The sequence below is a fragment of the Diprion similis genome, chromosome 11 (genome assembly GCF_021155765.1).
Source record: "Diprion similis isolate iyDipSimi1 chromosome 11, iyDipSimi1.1, whole genome shotgun sequence".
NCBI lineage: Eukaryota > Metazoa > Arthropoda > Insecta > Hymenoptera > Diprionidae > Diprion > Diprion similis.
In genome coordinates, this window is record NC_060115.1 from 1,179,744 (window position 1) to 1,195,802 (window position 16,059).

Sequence of the window (16,059 nt, forward strand, 5' to 3'; positions counted from 1 at the left end):
CAAGACCGGACGCATCATGGGCCGATTTGTTTCCATGGTTTTCAAATTTTTTGGTCAACCAAAAAAACGTTTTAACGATCCGTTATACTTTTTGCACAATTTTTTGACAATCTGAAGAAAGTCCTTTCCAGAATCACTAAAAATTTATGAACAATTAGCGAGTTGAACAAGAAATCTAAAAAAATTCTGAGCACTGTTTCAGACTTGAGACAATTGCAGAAAAAATTTCAACAAAGTATGTGAATATATTTCGTTACCGTATAATAACACAACGCTCTAGACACAACTGATAACTGCTGCACCCCGATCCTCGATCGTTATAGAATTTATTTTACCGACAGAATTTTTATCGCTAAATTGATGCGTGTATTAAATTATTATGATACATGTATATACGTACACTCATATATATATAACTAATGCACAATGTCGCATCAACGTGTAAGCAGAGCACGTATAAGGGGAAGTTTTTCCGCGGGTAGAGCGATAAATTGACGGCCTTTATTATTTTTATCGTCGTCCGCCCTCAAGTGTTTTACTGCATCGTACGTACATACGTACAAACGTGTGCCTTTCAGCTTAAGTGTATTAAGTATGTATACTATAGGGTGACCGTTAAGAAAAATGTTTATGCCCCAAGTTGACAAATCTTAAGTTAACCTTGAAGAAAGAAGATCCTCAAAGTTTTAATGCATTATTTCATTGTTAAGGGGTGCCGGGAGATTTGGAAAAAAAATGTTGCTTTTCAAATAAGATTTCACTTTTTTGTCAGATCTTGATCTGTTTCAATTTTATAATAATTGAAGAAAAAATCAAACTGTAGACAAATTAATCTGTGATTAAAGGTACTCTTTACTCTAACATTTTCAATTTTTCATGACGAATATAATCAACATGGCTTTAAAAAAAAAAAAAGTGTAGCCTGAAAATTAGTCTATAAACAACTTCAAGGAAGTGTAGAATAAACAAGTAGTGCCTATATTTAATCCTATATTTATTTGTCTACTGTTTTATTTTCTTTTTTTTCTACGAATCGTTATAAAATTTAAAGAGATCTTTAAAAAAAAAACTTTGAGTATCTTCTTTTCTCAAGGTTAACGTAAAGATTCTTCAACTTGAAGCAAAAGCATTTTTCCTGTGTATAAGTGATAACTCATGTCTGCCACCTTCCACTTTCTGCCAACCTGTATCGCGATTGATACAGAGGAAGAAAATGGCGATGCTGCGAGAATGAGTATCTCTCTTTCTCTCTTGTAACACCTTTTTTTTTTCACCTCACGTTGCAGAGCTTCCGTCCGTGTCGACACTCTGCTCTGCGCGAAGCTTTTCATGTTTTGCATGTTACGCCTGACTAGGAAACGGACGGACATTTGGTCTGCGGACAGCCTTACCTGCATGTAAGCGGGTTACAATAATTGTTCCCTAATGGGATTCCCGAGGAAAGAAGCTTTCGTACGTTCGATATTTTCATCCCTGTCCTCGAATAGCAGCCTACTGTATTCCGTTTTACTTTTTATTTTAACTGTATTTTCACTCTCTGGGACAATTTGACGCAGCTTACACAGATACGTTTTCTGCATCGTTTCAGTCTCGCTGAATGTACCATATACATATAATACGTAAACTCTTGAAAAGGTTTCGATGGAAATTCGCCGACGTTCGAAGTATTTTTTTTTTTGTAACCAGGCGAGAGATAAACTCGAAAGCTTGTTTCATTGTAAATACAAAGTTGGAAGTTAGGTGCTCTTCAACTTCTTGTTTTACTTGTTGGTAAACTGTATATATATACATATATATAATGCCATTCGACGCTTCAACTGCGAGCAGATTTTTCATTAATTTCTTGCGAATTCTTGAAATGTGAAAAGAAATCTTCCACCTTCGATCGGCCGCGGAAGGAAAGAAAATTCATTTCAGTCTTGGAGAGATGAAAACCTGGAATATTGGCCTTCCTGGGATGGCAGCGGGGCCGTTCTTCCGCACCATTTCGCAGACGAAATGGCATATATATGTATATACGTGTGTACATACATACAGATAGAGGGTATGGGAAAGTGGTGAAACGGTGCGATAGAGCGTTTGAAAAAAAAAAAAAAAAAAAAAAAACACGAGGTCAAAAAAAATGTAAAACAAAAAGGAAGACGAATTTAAATTCCGTCCCGAACGGTAAAAAAAAAAAAAAAAAAAAAAAAAATCTCAAATCTCTCGCATCGCCTTTAAAGTAAATTTTCTCAAACGATATCGAAGGCACGGGTTAAAAAATTTAAGAATCTAAAAAAATTAGCCAAGTTTTTGATTTGACAGGGCTTCAACACGTAACCTTGTGTTAGTGTTAAAATTCAATCACAGAGTCAGGTGTAAAAAGAGAAATCGATGTCAACGAGTGTTGGATGATATCTGAAATTTGATATTTTTTTACATTCTGTAGAGTTGAGCATCCTTAGCGGGGATTTCCTGGAAAGAGTGATAAATCTGTGCCATATATATATATATATATATATATATGCTGTAGGCTAATATGATAAATAGTTGCGTTGTAAATTCTGTTACGACAGAGACATTCGTCGGCTATAACAAGTTTTTCCCCCAGACTTTGTACCCTGCAATCGTCGAGGCGAGTATAACTACTCGTTAACACGGAATCTGGGCCGCAATCTAACATCCGTACAAGGCAGTCACACAGACCTAACCCATCCACAACCCTTTCTATGGCCATGTGTGTGTGTGTGTGTGTGTATATATATATAGGCATTATTATATAAATATAGGTGTACACCTCCCGCGCCTAGACGGCGAGCTTAAAACCATTCTACATAATCACGAGGCGGCACATTAAGATGGATAAGTTATACACGGTTAGGGAGCTGATTGCATATCTCCCGACGGAAACTGGTTCAACCGCCCATTTAATTCTCCCGAACCCGAATGTTGAAGATATTCGTGATCCGAATTTTTTGCGCGTTTCTTTGCTCGTTATACAGAGCTGTTTTTGCTTTTTTATCATCCATTTTTTTTCTCAATATTTCGCAACATTAGTGTCACTTTATATTCTATATAACTTCAATTCAAAATTAGTAGATTTTGTGGTGTACTTTGGAAATAAAAAAAAAAAATAAAAAAATTAGATTCGGTGGAATTTCTTCTTTGTACGAACCAGAGAGAAATAGAGAGATAGATGTACAATTTATTGTTCATGGTAATGTCGAAGAAACGCGTGTGACAGAGAAAAGTAGCGATACATCGTAACAGGAAAATAATGTGTGTAACAAGAGATAGAAAATGAATAACAGCGGGGTAGGAATTTAGCAAATGTAAACAGAAATAAGGTAAAATCAAATCTGATCAAACAAAGAGAGATCGATCTCTGTAAAGATGAAAATGCAATAACGATTGAAGAGCAAGAGAAATAGAAGCATAGATAGATTGATTTGATTTATTCTTAACAATACTGGACAAGCTTACTAGACATTTACCCAGAGACATGCACCATAAACGGAAGAAGAAAGCAGACTTAAAATTAATTCAATATAGAAACTAAACTCACAATCAGTAACAAAGAGAGAAAGAAAGAGAGAGAGAGAAAACGATTAAAAAAACAGTATCGAAAACTTGAAAGATAGAAATATCCACGTCACGTCCAGTCTTGTTATTATTATTACATCAATCGTTATTATACAAACAAAATATCGCGTCTCACGAATACCTGCAGTTGTAAAAAGTATGGAAGTGAATTCCAGGATCGTACCGCGGGAATTTTGGGTTTCTTACGCAGCTGAACGAGTGGCGGGGGGGGGGGGGGGGTAGATAGGAGGGAAATTCGGGGTGGCGGTGGCGCCGAATCATCCCCAGAGCGGAACGCGGCGAAAGCTCGAACTAGCGAGGCTTGCAAGCCACAGTTGGTTGCGGGCCGCAGCCCCGGTAACATCAACGCGTCGCGTCGATCCGAGTTACCACAATTTTCATTTCGAATCTCCGAATTATCAAAGTTCTCCAATGACTTGGCAAATGCTCCGAGATGTCGTGGTCGGATTCGCGAGCTGATCTTCACCCTCTTCGCGACGCTCGATCAGTCGAGGGCGGTTTTTCCGCTCCGCTCGGTCCGTAGTTTCACCCTTTTTTTGCCTTCCGAGTTTCGGATCAGAAGTGAAAGAGATCGCGAGAGGCTCAGGGGGAATCGAGTGACCGAACGAACGTCGAAGGGTCGCGCTTTTTTCACCCCGAATTATCAAAGGCACGCAGGGGGGAGGGGTGGGGGGGGGGGGAGAGGCAGGATCGAAACATGCGAAAGGTCCAACGGTGCTCATCGTCAGACCGCGCTGATACATGGATCGCGATTAGAGTCGACGGGAGCCGAGTAACGACCTCGAACAAATCCCGGAAACGGAGTCGCTGAGGTTCGGGTTCAGTCGCGTTCATTTTCTATTTTCTTCTTTTTTTCATTTTTTTCCCTCCTTATTTTTAATAATTTTTTTCGACAAGCATATCGGCGTCGATGTTACGCCGCATCAGGATCGAGAATGATCGAGAAGCCAACAGCGACATGTAACCCTATTCTGTGATTACACGTACATAATAAACGTGAAAATTCAACGTTAAGCAATAATCAAAACAACACAAGCAATCATTCAAGTGCAAAGCGAGAAGAGAGAAGAAGAAGAAAAAAAAATCTCAAATGTGAGACTAACCGTGAGAGTGAAGCCCTACGGTGAAACAAATGGATGAGATTAGTGCATGTCTATTAAGTTATTACCACAGTAATTGTATAATAATAATAATAATAATAATAATAATAATAACAACAACAACAATAATAATCACGGTAATCGTTGTATTAAATATTCGCGCAGAAGCTGGAGGCAATAATTCGAGTTTTAACGGATATTGTAGCTATGAAGAGGGAGGTTCGAGGATCCGGAAAGGCAGTTGCATAGATGACCTTGAGGAAAATTTCGTACGACAGTGGCGTGTCCGCAAAAATTCGGTCACACAGTGGTGGTTGTTTGATGTTGATAATGCGAAAGGCGGAATTCCGCTTCGCCCGCAAAAGGTTGGGTAGTGTCGACCTGTTCAAGAAGGTCCTCAGGTGAGGCGGGGCGAAAGGCCGTCTCGCTCGGTTTTTGATTGTCGATTCCTTTTTCCGGATTGCGGTTTCGTTGGAAATTTGGAAAAACGTAACGCGGCGAGAGATCGGCGGTGCTTCTCCAGCCACTTTGCCATGGTTGATCGTTGCTCTTCGGTACCATCGCGGTTCATCGGCCCTCCGGATGCCGACCTCCAGGCTTCGGGATGCTGCACGCCGTCCTCTTAGGCAGCGGTCCCGGTCGACCTGGACCAGCCGAATATTCGCGGCCTGGTACTTTTCTCCTTGAAAGAGCTTCGGCACCCCTAAAGATGAACCGCGGCGAACAGGAAACTCTGTTTCGGCAGAGCAGACAGCTCACCAGGATCGTTCCCTCTCGCGAGGACCTCGTCCTCAGCGTCACGAAGGCTCCCATCAATCAGCAACAGCGTCAGCAACAGCAGCAGCATCGGCAGCTGCAACAAAATTCACCTCATCTTGGATATCATCCGCAATTACAACAACACCAGCAGCAATCGTGCGGTCAATATCATCACGCCAATTGCCAGGCGGCTCAGCAGAATTATAATAAAAAGTGCACTACAGCAGGTACACATTTTTATCACGACCTCTGCAGTCGGGGAAATCGGTTAAAGACTGTATCCCAAGAGACTCTGAAGTTGAGCTTGCGATTCGAGGATCTGCTTTTTAACACCAACGTTTACGTAAAGGGGATCTTTTTTTGTCAACTGGCGTTATTCTCGAAGTGATTTTTTTACAACAACATCGTTTGATGATAGATTTGTCCATAGTCAAATTCGATGCTTGGATTTTAGTCGATATACCGATTTCAAATGCAATCAGTGCTTTACTATTTGCGAGTTTCTGGTAGACTTTCAGCTTCTGCTAATTGATTTATATTCTTTCCATTGGTGAAAATTGTTTATCAAAGGCCCGAAATTCCGTTTCAATAAAGAAAACATCGTAATGAAAATTCAATGGTGTTCATCTTGCCTAATCGACTGGTTAATTCGATAAAAATACTCATCCAGGATCCAGAATATTATATTTTCAGAAAGAGCTTTTGAAGTAAATAGAATGAATCCATTCGAGGCGCGCCAGTTCTTTAAAAATATTCCCTTTGAAAGTGCAGTCTTATACATAGTGTCATGGATTATGTTATACGCGTGGATGCAACGGGATTATTCGTGAAGTCTGTTACCAGCTCTTTCGAGTCTAGGTAAAACAAAAAGCAACAGAGGACTGAAAATCGTTATTAGTAAAGAATAAAAAAAAAAAAAAAAAAAAGAAAGAAAAACTGCGATATACCGAGGAACGCTTTTTGCAAGTAAAACTCGGAATTTAAAGCGGTGCGAAATTGCAAAAGTTAGCCGTACGTCCGAGACCCTTCGCTTCGTATCGCGTAGTCGGAGTAAACTGGCGACGAGTAACGATTATGAAGAAAGAAAAGCCGCGAGGACACAACGTTAGGTACATATAGTACAGAGAGTGAAAGAGAGAAAGAGAAAGAAAGTGGGAGAGAGAGAGAGAGAGAGAGAGAGAGAGCAAGGAAAGATTGCCCCAGATTTGAGACCGCGCCTCGTCTAAAAAGCTTTTCAGGTAAATTGAAAAAAGTTTCAAACGTTCTAAAGCTACATACGCTTTGCGTCGCTTCTTCGATGTTAACCGCAGCTCACCGCGTCTCGTATTTTTACTCCGAACGAGGTATTTAGAACTCTTCATATCCACCCACCCCGATCCGCGTCAATACCGAGGTAGAAATTTAGTAGTTCGTGTAAACTCGGCTTTCGTCTCAAAGTTCACTTTTCTTTTGCGATATCGTTTTATTCGCTCTCATTATTTTCCTGTAATAATAAAAACGAGAGTAAATCTTGACGAGTAAAGAAAAGGAGGGTTCAAACCGAGGGGGGAAATTAATTGACGCGGGGTAATTGGCAAGTTTTGGGATCGTGATTCGGGGTTCGCGACTTCTTCGATTTCGGGTCTCGGTTGACGAAGATGGGGGAAGCGATGGGTACCCATTTCAGATGTTAAACAATTTCTGACGAAGGTAGACAGAGCTTGAGAAAATTGCTTGAATTATTTCACATCTCGCTTCTATAAATAGAATTTTGCCAGATTATCGGGGAACCGCGAGTTCACTCGTCAAAAATTCAATCGATCATTTATTGGAATCGAAATTTCTACCGAGTGGTGCCGTTTTTTTTTTACAAATATTTATAATCGTACAATATAAACTAATTCCTCTTTTTACTTCTTTCTCTCTCTCTTCCTCTTTCTCACCTTATTTTAGTATAAAAGGTGAAAATAAACGCGCACGCTCCCTTATAAATTCATTGACGAGGGAATAAGCCCGTTTTATTATGATCGAAAAAGAAGTCGAGTACCTACCTGTCTTTTATATCAAGCTATTTCGTATTTAACGTCGTCACGAATTCGCGATTGGCACATCACGCGGGTACATGAGTACCTATACTTATACATTTTTCGTATCCGAGGTTGTAAAAATTGGCGAGAGAAATTTTTTTTATCAACATTCTCGTCGAGGCTGAATCAAGATGATTGAAAGCAAAGAAAGTGTTTGACATCGTTTGAAGTGTAATCTGGTTTTGGAATAACTGACCTGAAAGTACTCGATTCGTATTCCTTCTCTTTTAACTTTTTAACTTGCTTTAGCTCGTTTTGTTTCTCGTTGCTCAAGGGAATCTGTTCAACTTGTGTTACCAACTAAGCAGAAAACACTTAATACAATTATCGTGTTGAGTAGATACTTACAACCAAATCTCTGCGTAGATATCCGAGGTAGAAACACTGTGGAAACGTTGAGACTTTCGAACGTCAGAAGTGTGTCGCGGTAATACCGAGTCCGGAATTTCTGTCTCACAATCAGGTAATCGAACCGCGAATCGGAAACTTTTTTGTCAAAAAGGAGGGCAGAGCAGAATTTGAAAACAATTCATCGACGCAGCAGTGAACTTGAATATTCGCACGGAGTAGCTTTGCATAATTTATGGGAGACGGTCGTTTCGCCGAACAGTCGAGGCGTTGGCTTGTCTTAACTGCGTGTTAATTTCACCGCCAAATAATCAGTCAGCGAATCTTCACAGGGTGCTTTTTATTTACCCCCGCGGGGGGTTGAATTACGAGCTTACATAGAGGCGTCGGAATAACGTCCGCCAAGTGGTGGGTCACTGATTGCGGAGGAGGAATTAACGGAACGGCCTAACCTAGGAAGAAAATTAATTTTCGAGGATAGACAGCGATTTTAGTTCAGCATCCTCGTCGTGACGTATTAGAATCAAAGACCAGCCGCGTGCCTTGCTGTCGGCAAAAATTAAGGGAAAGCCTTCGAGCATCCCAACCGTCAATCATGAAACAATTACGCAGTCGAGCCCGAAATCCTCGCCAAAACAGAATTAGAGTTTTTTTCTTTTTTCGCGACCACGCTGAAAAACGGTCGTCTACTTGAAACTCAATTTTTGCTGACAGAGAATAAGAGAAAAAAACTTGAGCCTTGAAAGAAAGGAACGATTTTTAAATACTTGGTTGTGTAATGAAGAGCAAAAAGGAAAGTAGGTTCGACTTGAATCGTCGCCGAGGTAAATTTTCGCAGGACTTTGCGATGCGTCAACTTTATTTCTGGAATCGCGTTTGTTCCGCAAAACTACTTATGACTTTCGTTTAATGCAACACACCCGCGAATCGACAGACAAACGAAACAAACTTTTATACTAGTTCTTGTGTAGTTTTATAGTAAACTCGAATGAATCGATAAGCGATGAGTAAAGAGTAAAGTGTAAAAAAATGAGTAAAGACCACTATACTTGCCGGCAAGTTCTTGAATGAATATAGTTTCGACTAATGCCGAGACGAAGGACGGACCAGCGTTAGATAGATCGGGAATCGGTTCCACTCGACCTGCTGCATCGCGTCGTCAGCTGTGCACTAGAAAATTGTTTCGAGACAAGCGACGCTGCACAGAGAAACTTGACACACCCGATTCTCCGTTATACTCTACACTTTGAATCACGATTCCAAAGTTTCACACGCAACAATACTGCCGACGATGCATGTTGGCAGCTGCTACTTGCAAAAGCTCACCAGGTTTCAGGGTTTACAGGGTATACAACGCGACTACCGGTTTTCGCCATGTTCGTTACACCGATAGAAGGTTACGGCTATAGATGATAGCTTGTGACGACGAGTATAAGAAATGTGTCTGATTAAGGACCGGCCACGATAAGTTGCATCCGGTGTAAACCGAGTAATTAAATATATCTGAAAAGTCGACCAACGGACGAGTAAAAGGCTCTCAAAATATTTCTCGCATCGAATAAACGATCGCGTTGCATCTGCGAAACGAATCCCGAGCTCAGAAAACGATTGAATCGATAATAACCGCCCGAAAGCTCGTTTCCCTTGTCAAAATTCGGCTAGAATTCGATCCCCTTGAACTGACCCGGGAATTCCTAGGTCACGCATTCGCCAGCGAAAATCTTCCCCGAAGTAAGGAGCAGCAGCATCAGCAGCCCTCGAGGTTGACGGAGAAAAGGTACAGCGCTGCCGCGGCTTACGCTGCCCTCCAGGGTAGCGAAGACGAACTCGTCGCCGGCGGAGAGACGGAAGACGTCGCGTTGAAAACGCCGGGCAGCGAAACGGAGGACACGGACAACGGGGGCGGCGACGAGGATACGTCGCGACGTTTCACTTTCCTGCGGAGGTTCCGCAGCCCTCGATTCGGTGAGGCTCATCACAAACGGGTGCCGACACCGATGAAGCGGAAACACAGGAGGAAGAAACTCGCCGACGACATGATCGACGACACCGTCGACGACGGCGTCGGCGAGGAGCCCAGCCCCGATCAGAGGGGCGTCCCTGACCCCTACTACCCCATATACCTCCCCATTGATCAGGCCTTCAAGGCCAAATACGTGTTTCATCACAAGAAGGGGAAAACCTTTCAGGAACGGTTGTACGTCTTCCTCGAGCATCCTGGCGGATGGATTTGTTTTGTCTACCACTTCACAGTGTGAGTATTGAATCGTCTTTATCTTTTTTTTTTTTTTTGTTTTTTTTTGGTTTTTTTTTGTAGCAGATATGTACGAGTGTTTGGAAAACTGTGTGGAAAACACGATTCTTTTACTCGAATAAAAAATTTCTTATTATTTTTACAAAACGGTTATGTACTTATTCGTTCCCAAGAGTCTGGATTCGTCCGTTTTTTTCTGTAACTACTTTGGGCAATGGTGCCGGAGGAAAGATACCGCAGCTACACCGTGATTTTATAAAATCAATCAGTCAAGTCTTCGATTGACTGAAAATACAATTTGCTTGATAAAAAGGTTCTTGAAAATAATGATAGTAAAAAATGAATATGGAATTAATTTGTTGTACAGAGTCGAAGAAACGCGGTCGACAAATTTTTTGCTCTCACAGCATATATAAGCAACTCCGATGAATTACGCGAGTTACGAAAGTGACAAATAATTGCCTGCTCGTTGAAAGGCGAACAATTTTCGACAATTATTCCTATTTTTCGACTTCACAATATCGTGTACTAATACAATAATGCAATAATAACGATAATTGGTTCAATCGCACGAGATACTTACACCTAATTCTAAACGGGAAATTGTAAGAAGTAAATTTTCTGATCGGTATCCAATTACCTAATGAAACGAGGAAAATTGGCGAATGTATAAGCTTTCTCGCGGTAATATTACGTGCGTTTGTTTCCTCCTCAAATACTTATAATGTCGCGAAACCGACGAAACTTGGCGAGGCGAAAGAATCGAGATACTCTCAAGTCGACTCGCGTCGCGTCGTTTATTCGCGGCTAAAAGCTCGGAGCTTTAACAGCGGCTCGAAGCTTTCAGTGACGGAAATTTGTAAGATCTTTTTGAAACGAAATCCTTCCAACCCTCCCCCCCTCCCTCATGATAATTGTTCACAAAAATCCGGCCAACCAATAGAAGCGATCTTCTCCGCGGACAGTTTCGACGGTCCTTTTCCTCCTTCGTCGCAACACTTGCTCCGAGGTGATTCCGGTGACTCGATAATATCGATGTCACTCGCGCATGTCGATTTCCTCAAATAAACCCGACGAAACTAGCTCCGTATATATGCGAAAACGGTGCTCGTTAACGGACTCCTCGTTTTCGGATCTCTGCCGCCAAAATATAGATCCGGACTGTCGCTATGCATATCTATAAATAGACATACCTTTTCCCGCTCGCGGAAAGAACCGTGAAAATCAGCTCGGGCTGTCCGATGGCTTTTAGTTTGAATATCCGTGTGTGTACTTTCAACGCGAGAAATGAACTTCAGCATTGCAGATACGGAAAACAGGGTCCTTGTGGATTATTTGAATTTCAGATTATTCCGCGAAATCATTCAAATGTGCAGATAAATCTGCGTCCGATTTTACCCGGCCAAGAAATTGACGTTTCGCGACTTTAATGAAGCTTTTTTTTTTTTTTGTTATTACTAGCTGAAGAGCTTTGGGAAGTCGAGATAGAAACTCAGAATCAGCATTCCTTTTCGGAATGCGTAAATCATGGCGAAAGCCACGCGAAATTCTCTCGCACGAGTTAAATAGTTCGATAGGAATAACCTGCGTGTATCTCAATGAATAATTGTGAAGATAAGAAAGAAATTCGTGCGTCGAATCCCTTCGATGATAATAATTTTCAACGACGCGACGCGCAACGTTCGAAGGCTAAACGTTAATGTTATATCAACCCAACCTTACGCGTTTTTCTGCTGTTTGTTTGGCCTACATAAGCTATCGCATTGTGGTCAAGCGAAGATAACAGAGTTTGAAATATGCGAGGGATGAATATATCATGAGCCCTCCGCGTTACTTTATCATCCCCTTCGCTCAATTACTGCAGGAGTGCGCGATCCTTTATTATTTATTGTACAGTCTGCCTACTTGGATGCTGAAAATTCCTCATCGATCGATCGATAGATCAAATTGATGTAGTATTTTTAGTCGCTCGTTTTATGCAAACAAGGTATAAACAAACGCTATAGGGCGGCGTAAAACCGCCCCCGAAAGTCGTTTCGGCTTGCTGAACTGCTGCTGGTGAATTATAACATAATCATTGCTCACCGGTAGCTTCATTTCGAAAGGAAGAAAGGAAGGAAGATATTCGCTAACAAATAACAAAGCGATCGGCTTTTCATGTATACACTATACGCCACGCCCAAAGGCGAATCGAACTTTCAACGCGAAGGATATTATCGTTCTTCCATTTTCGAATGTGGGCCATCAGTCTTGTCCTTGTCTGTTAAATTTTTCAGTCCTTATTCCTCCTGATCGATGTAGCATTTCTATGGGGCTGTTCTTAATTGGAGCAGGGTAGTAACGACGAGTTTGAACTTGTGAGAAAAGTCTCGAGAAATTATAGCAGAAATTCTGTAGAAATTGATCGTTGAAAATTTAATAGTTTCCTAGATTGTGAAAAACGTGTTTGCAGATCGTAGAATCATCATCTGCAATTCCTTTGAACACACTACTTGACCTCTCGGATTTGGCCCACAATTCTTTGTATGATTTTTCTCACTTTGAAAAGCACTAATTTTGTTTTTAGATTTTTGCGAAACGGTTCGAATTTTCTTTAATTTTTAAAACCATATTACTGATCGATATAATTTAAAAATCTGAAAAATCATGTGTCAGATATAAAAATTTTTAAGTTTGAGACGGAGTGGAGGATTTTTTCTTTTTACTTTTTTCAAGCTTTTTCTGATTAAAAAAACGTTACACAAAATTAGAACTGGCAATTATTTTACTATATATCGTTGCTGGAAAATTTTCATATGTCATGCCGAGTTTTAAAATTTTTTTTTGATTTTTTGGGACCATTTTACGATTTGCAAATTTTTTTATTACCAAAATGAAGAGGAAAAAATTGTCTTGCGAAAATTCTGAAAAAATTTTCAACAACCATCCGTAGTGAGAGGACTCCCGTCGCCATCGTGTCGATGACTTTGAAAAATTGTAGAAAATTTGAACCGTGTCGAAGAAAGTCTAAAAAAATGAGTGCTTTTCAATGTGAGAACTATTATATAAAAAATTGCGGGCCAAATCCAAGCGGTCAAGGAGCGTACGTAGGTCGAATTAAGTAAGCTGGACAACCCTATGTCCTATATATATATATATGTATATATATCGCTGTCCCGTGTCCTTGCAAATGAAAAAAACTAATCCACGTGAGCGTAATTTATCTGCTTGATAAATCACCGGCGTAAGAATAGGAGAGAGAAAAAATCGAAACCTTTTCAAGCCTATAAATTTCCTTCGTTGAAATGCGATTGGGATTGCGTAGCCGCTTGTATCCGTCCTTCGGTAATTAAACTATGACGTGTGTAATGCCAGGACGATGCATCGACTTGCGGACGAAAAAATAGCGAATATATTTATTGATTCTTACCGTGAAATTTAACCAAGCCGATAATCTACTTTCGGTAGGTAAAAAAAAAAAAATTCCGCTTAAAAGGGATCAAATTTTCAGACAGAGGTATCGTATTTCCGATTTGCGTACCGAATTAGCTATGCAGAGGGGTTTTCGCTTTTCGCGATTTTATTTTATTCCCTCTTTAAAGAAAGAACGGGGCTGTATAATATTTGCAATTTAATTCGCAAACGCGGAGAAGGTAAGTCGAGGTCAAAAGGTAGCAAGGGTAATGAATTAGTTTCGTGTTGTTTTACAGGTTTTCTTCTACAGCTTACCCTTCGGCAAACAGGCCTAAACACAATACCTACCCTTACGCCGTGTTATACAAATAATTTTCGTTTCAACCTGTTTTTCTTTCTCCTCTCGCTTCATTTCGCCATTATTAAAACACTAGCTTATGTACATAAATATCACAGCATTTAGCCAACTCGTCGACTAATTGCGAAATGACCGAGTGACGGGAGAGAAGAAGAAGAATAAGAAGAAAAGAAGACCGCGAAAAAAAACAAATATGTTTAGAAAAATTTGTTGAATTTACAAAATATGGCGATCAAATGTGGCCAAAAAACTGTTTCGTGAGTTCAAATCAAATAACGTTGTTTCACTCAATAACCAAAATTGTTGTTTCGATCAGGCTAGTGCCGAACGAAGTGATATTTTCTCGACTGAACAAACGAAATGAAAAAAAAAAAAAAAAAACAGATTACAAAGCAAGTTGAAGAAAATCCTCAATTTTTTACGAGCGTTCAACGATTATTTCGAGATAAAGTTAATATTCTTCGAGATTCCAATATCCCGTAATAATTCTTTATACAACCGCAATTTAACGCCGTCACTTTGCAAATTGCGCTAAGGTGTGCAGCTTTTCCTTCGTTTCCAGTTTGTTTTTTTTCATAAAATAGAGATCCCGAATTCCATCTCTCTCTTTACTTTCCCCGTTTGTAGCGCGGAGCGTAGATATGACCGCCAGTTTTTCCGGATGAAGGGGGATGAATTATTACCCCATGCACACCGCGTTATCCCGTTTCAAGACGTTCTCTCTCCGCCCTTTTTCTCGCCCGCGGTGTTTTCATCAAATTTTTAACGACGGAGTTGTACGTATGTATGCGAACACGAATCGACTTTCGCGCGAAGCGCCCAACGCTGCTGCTGAATTTTACATGGACACGCCGAGGACCCTTTGCACTTTTAATCGCCTTTTTCAAAGTGACTTTCGTCCTGCTTTTCCACCTGTATTTCGTATTTTTCTCCTTGAAGACACTCCCGGCGCGAGTCGTTTACCTCAAACTGCCCGGTTCCTCGGTTCCTTACATAAATTCATGTATCCATGTAATACCCGGCCATCAAGAACCCCGTATAACTTGGGCATAATTTCGATCTAATATCCCGGAGGCAGGTGGCTCTCCTCCCACCGCATCGGGAATCGATTTTATTCGGGTGAATCCGAGTCTAGCTATAGCTATTCCGGATTGTACATCTGGCTCGATCCAATAACCTTTGGTTTTCCATATCGCCTGCAGTCTTCTTACATTACAGGGAAATAATAAAAATTGTAGAAACGAAGGAAGTCGAAATAAATGGGATCGATTTTGATTCTCTACACTTTTCTTTTATTCTCTGACACGGTGAGACGACAAAAAAAAATAGTTGCATTAATTTTTATCTATTCCATTCATCGTCACCTGCTCAGTAGTAAAGTGTCGCGGAAAAAGTGCGAATTTTCTGCATTTCCTCCGCATAATTTCCCAGGACGACTGTGACAAAACTAGTTTCGGGACTTTGGCATTCCGCTACGAAGCACTCAACAAAATTGAACTACACCTAGGCTAGATATACCTCGGGTTTGACTGTGTGCTGTGCACCACCAACAGGACCCGCAGGCCTATCGCCTATTTGCACTCGACCTCGGAGTCTGTATGTGCACACACACGCACATACATATATACGCATACATTAGCTGCGAGCAAAACTTGGTAGAGATTTTTTGCATTTGTTAGATTTTTTCTTTCCCTTCTATCCCCTTTTCTTGGCTTTCTCCCTCACTTTGTACCGTTCAGAATATTCTCGGCTGGTGAAAAAGCCGACAGGTGTGGAACGATAACAATACGTTTCAATCAAATAGAAAGACGTTCTTTATTCATTGGGACTCTCTCAACTCCGCTATGCGGACTTTGGTACATAGGTATGTATGTATGTACAATTGTACATGTACATGTACACGTTGAGTATACAATGTATATGTAGACACTTTGGAGAATAAAAGCGAGGGATTTTTCGCGGGATGTAAATTCATGATCCACTTCGAAGCTGCTGTACGTATTGTTCCTGTACCACGATATACGCATCATGCTTACAAATTGCGTGATGTTGGGAATTATTGATGAATCTTTTCAACTCCAACGAATGGTATTCTGTGAATTTTCGATCTTACAGGTTCTGAATGATTTCTTTTTTTTTGGACTTGATCAACTACGTCAGTTATCGATATTTCTTCACTGTTTCTACCTGTTTTTTTTT

The 16,059-nt window shown here is 40.7% G+C and overlaps 1 protein-coding gene across 6 annotated transcripts in view; it reads left to right on the top strand.

Moving 5' to 3' along the window:
- Nucleotides 1–16,059, top strand: part of LOC124412616 (potassium voltage-gated channel subfamily KQT member 1) — a 92,712-nt gene that overhangs the window by 46,547 nt on the left and 30,106 nt on the right. For 5 of the 6 annotated variants that reach the window (XM_046892634.1, XM_046892635.1, XM_046892636.1 and 2 more), the window contains exons 1-2: nt 5,132–5,668; nt 9,554–10,109. The exons of the other annotated variant lie outside the window; for it this stretch is intronic. In XM_046892634.1, coding sequence (XP_046748590.1) covers nt 5,287–5,668; nt 9,554–10,109 — 938 coding nt within the window. In that variant the 5' untranslated portion in view covers nt 5,132–5,286. Of the gene's footprint in view, nt 1–5,131; nt 5,669–9,553; nt 10,110–16,059 lie in introns of those variants that run through there. 6 annotated transcript variants of the gene reach the window in all.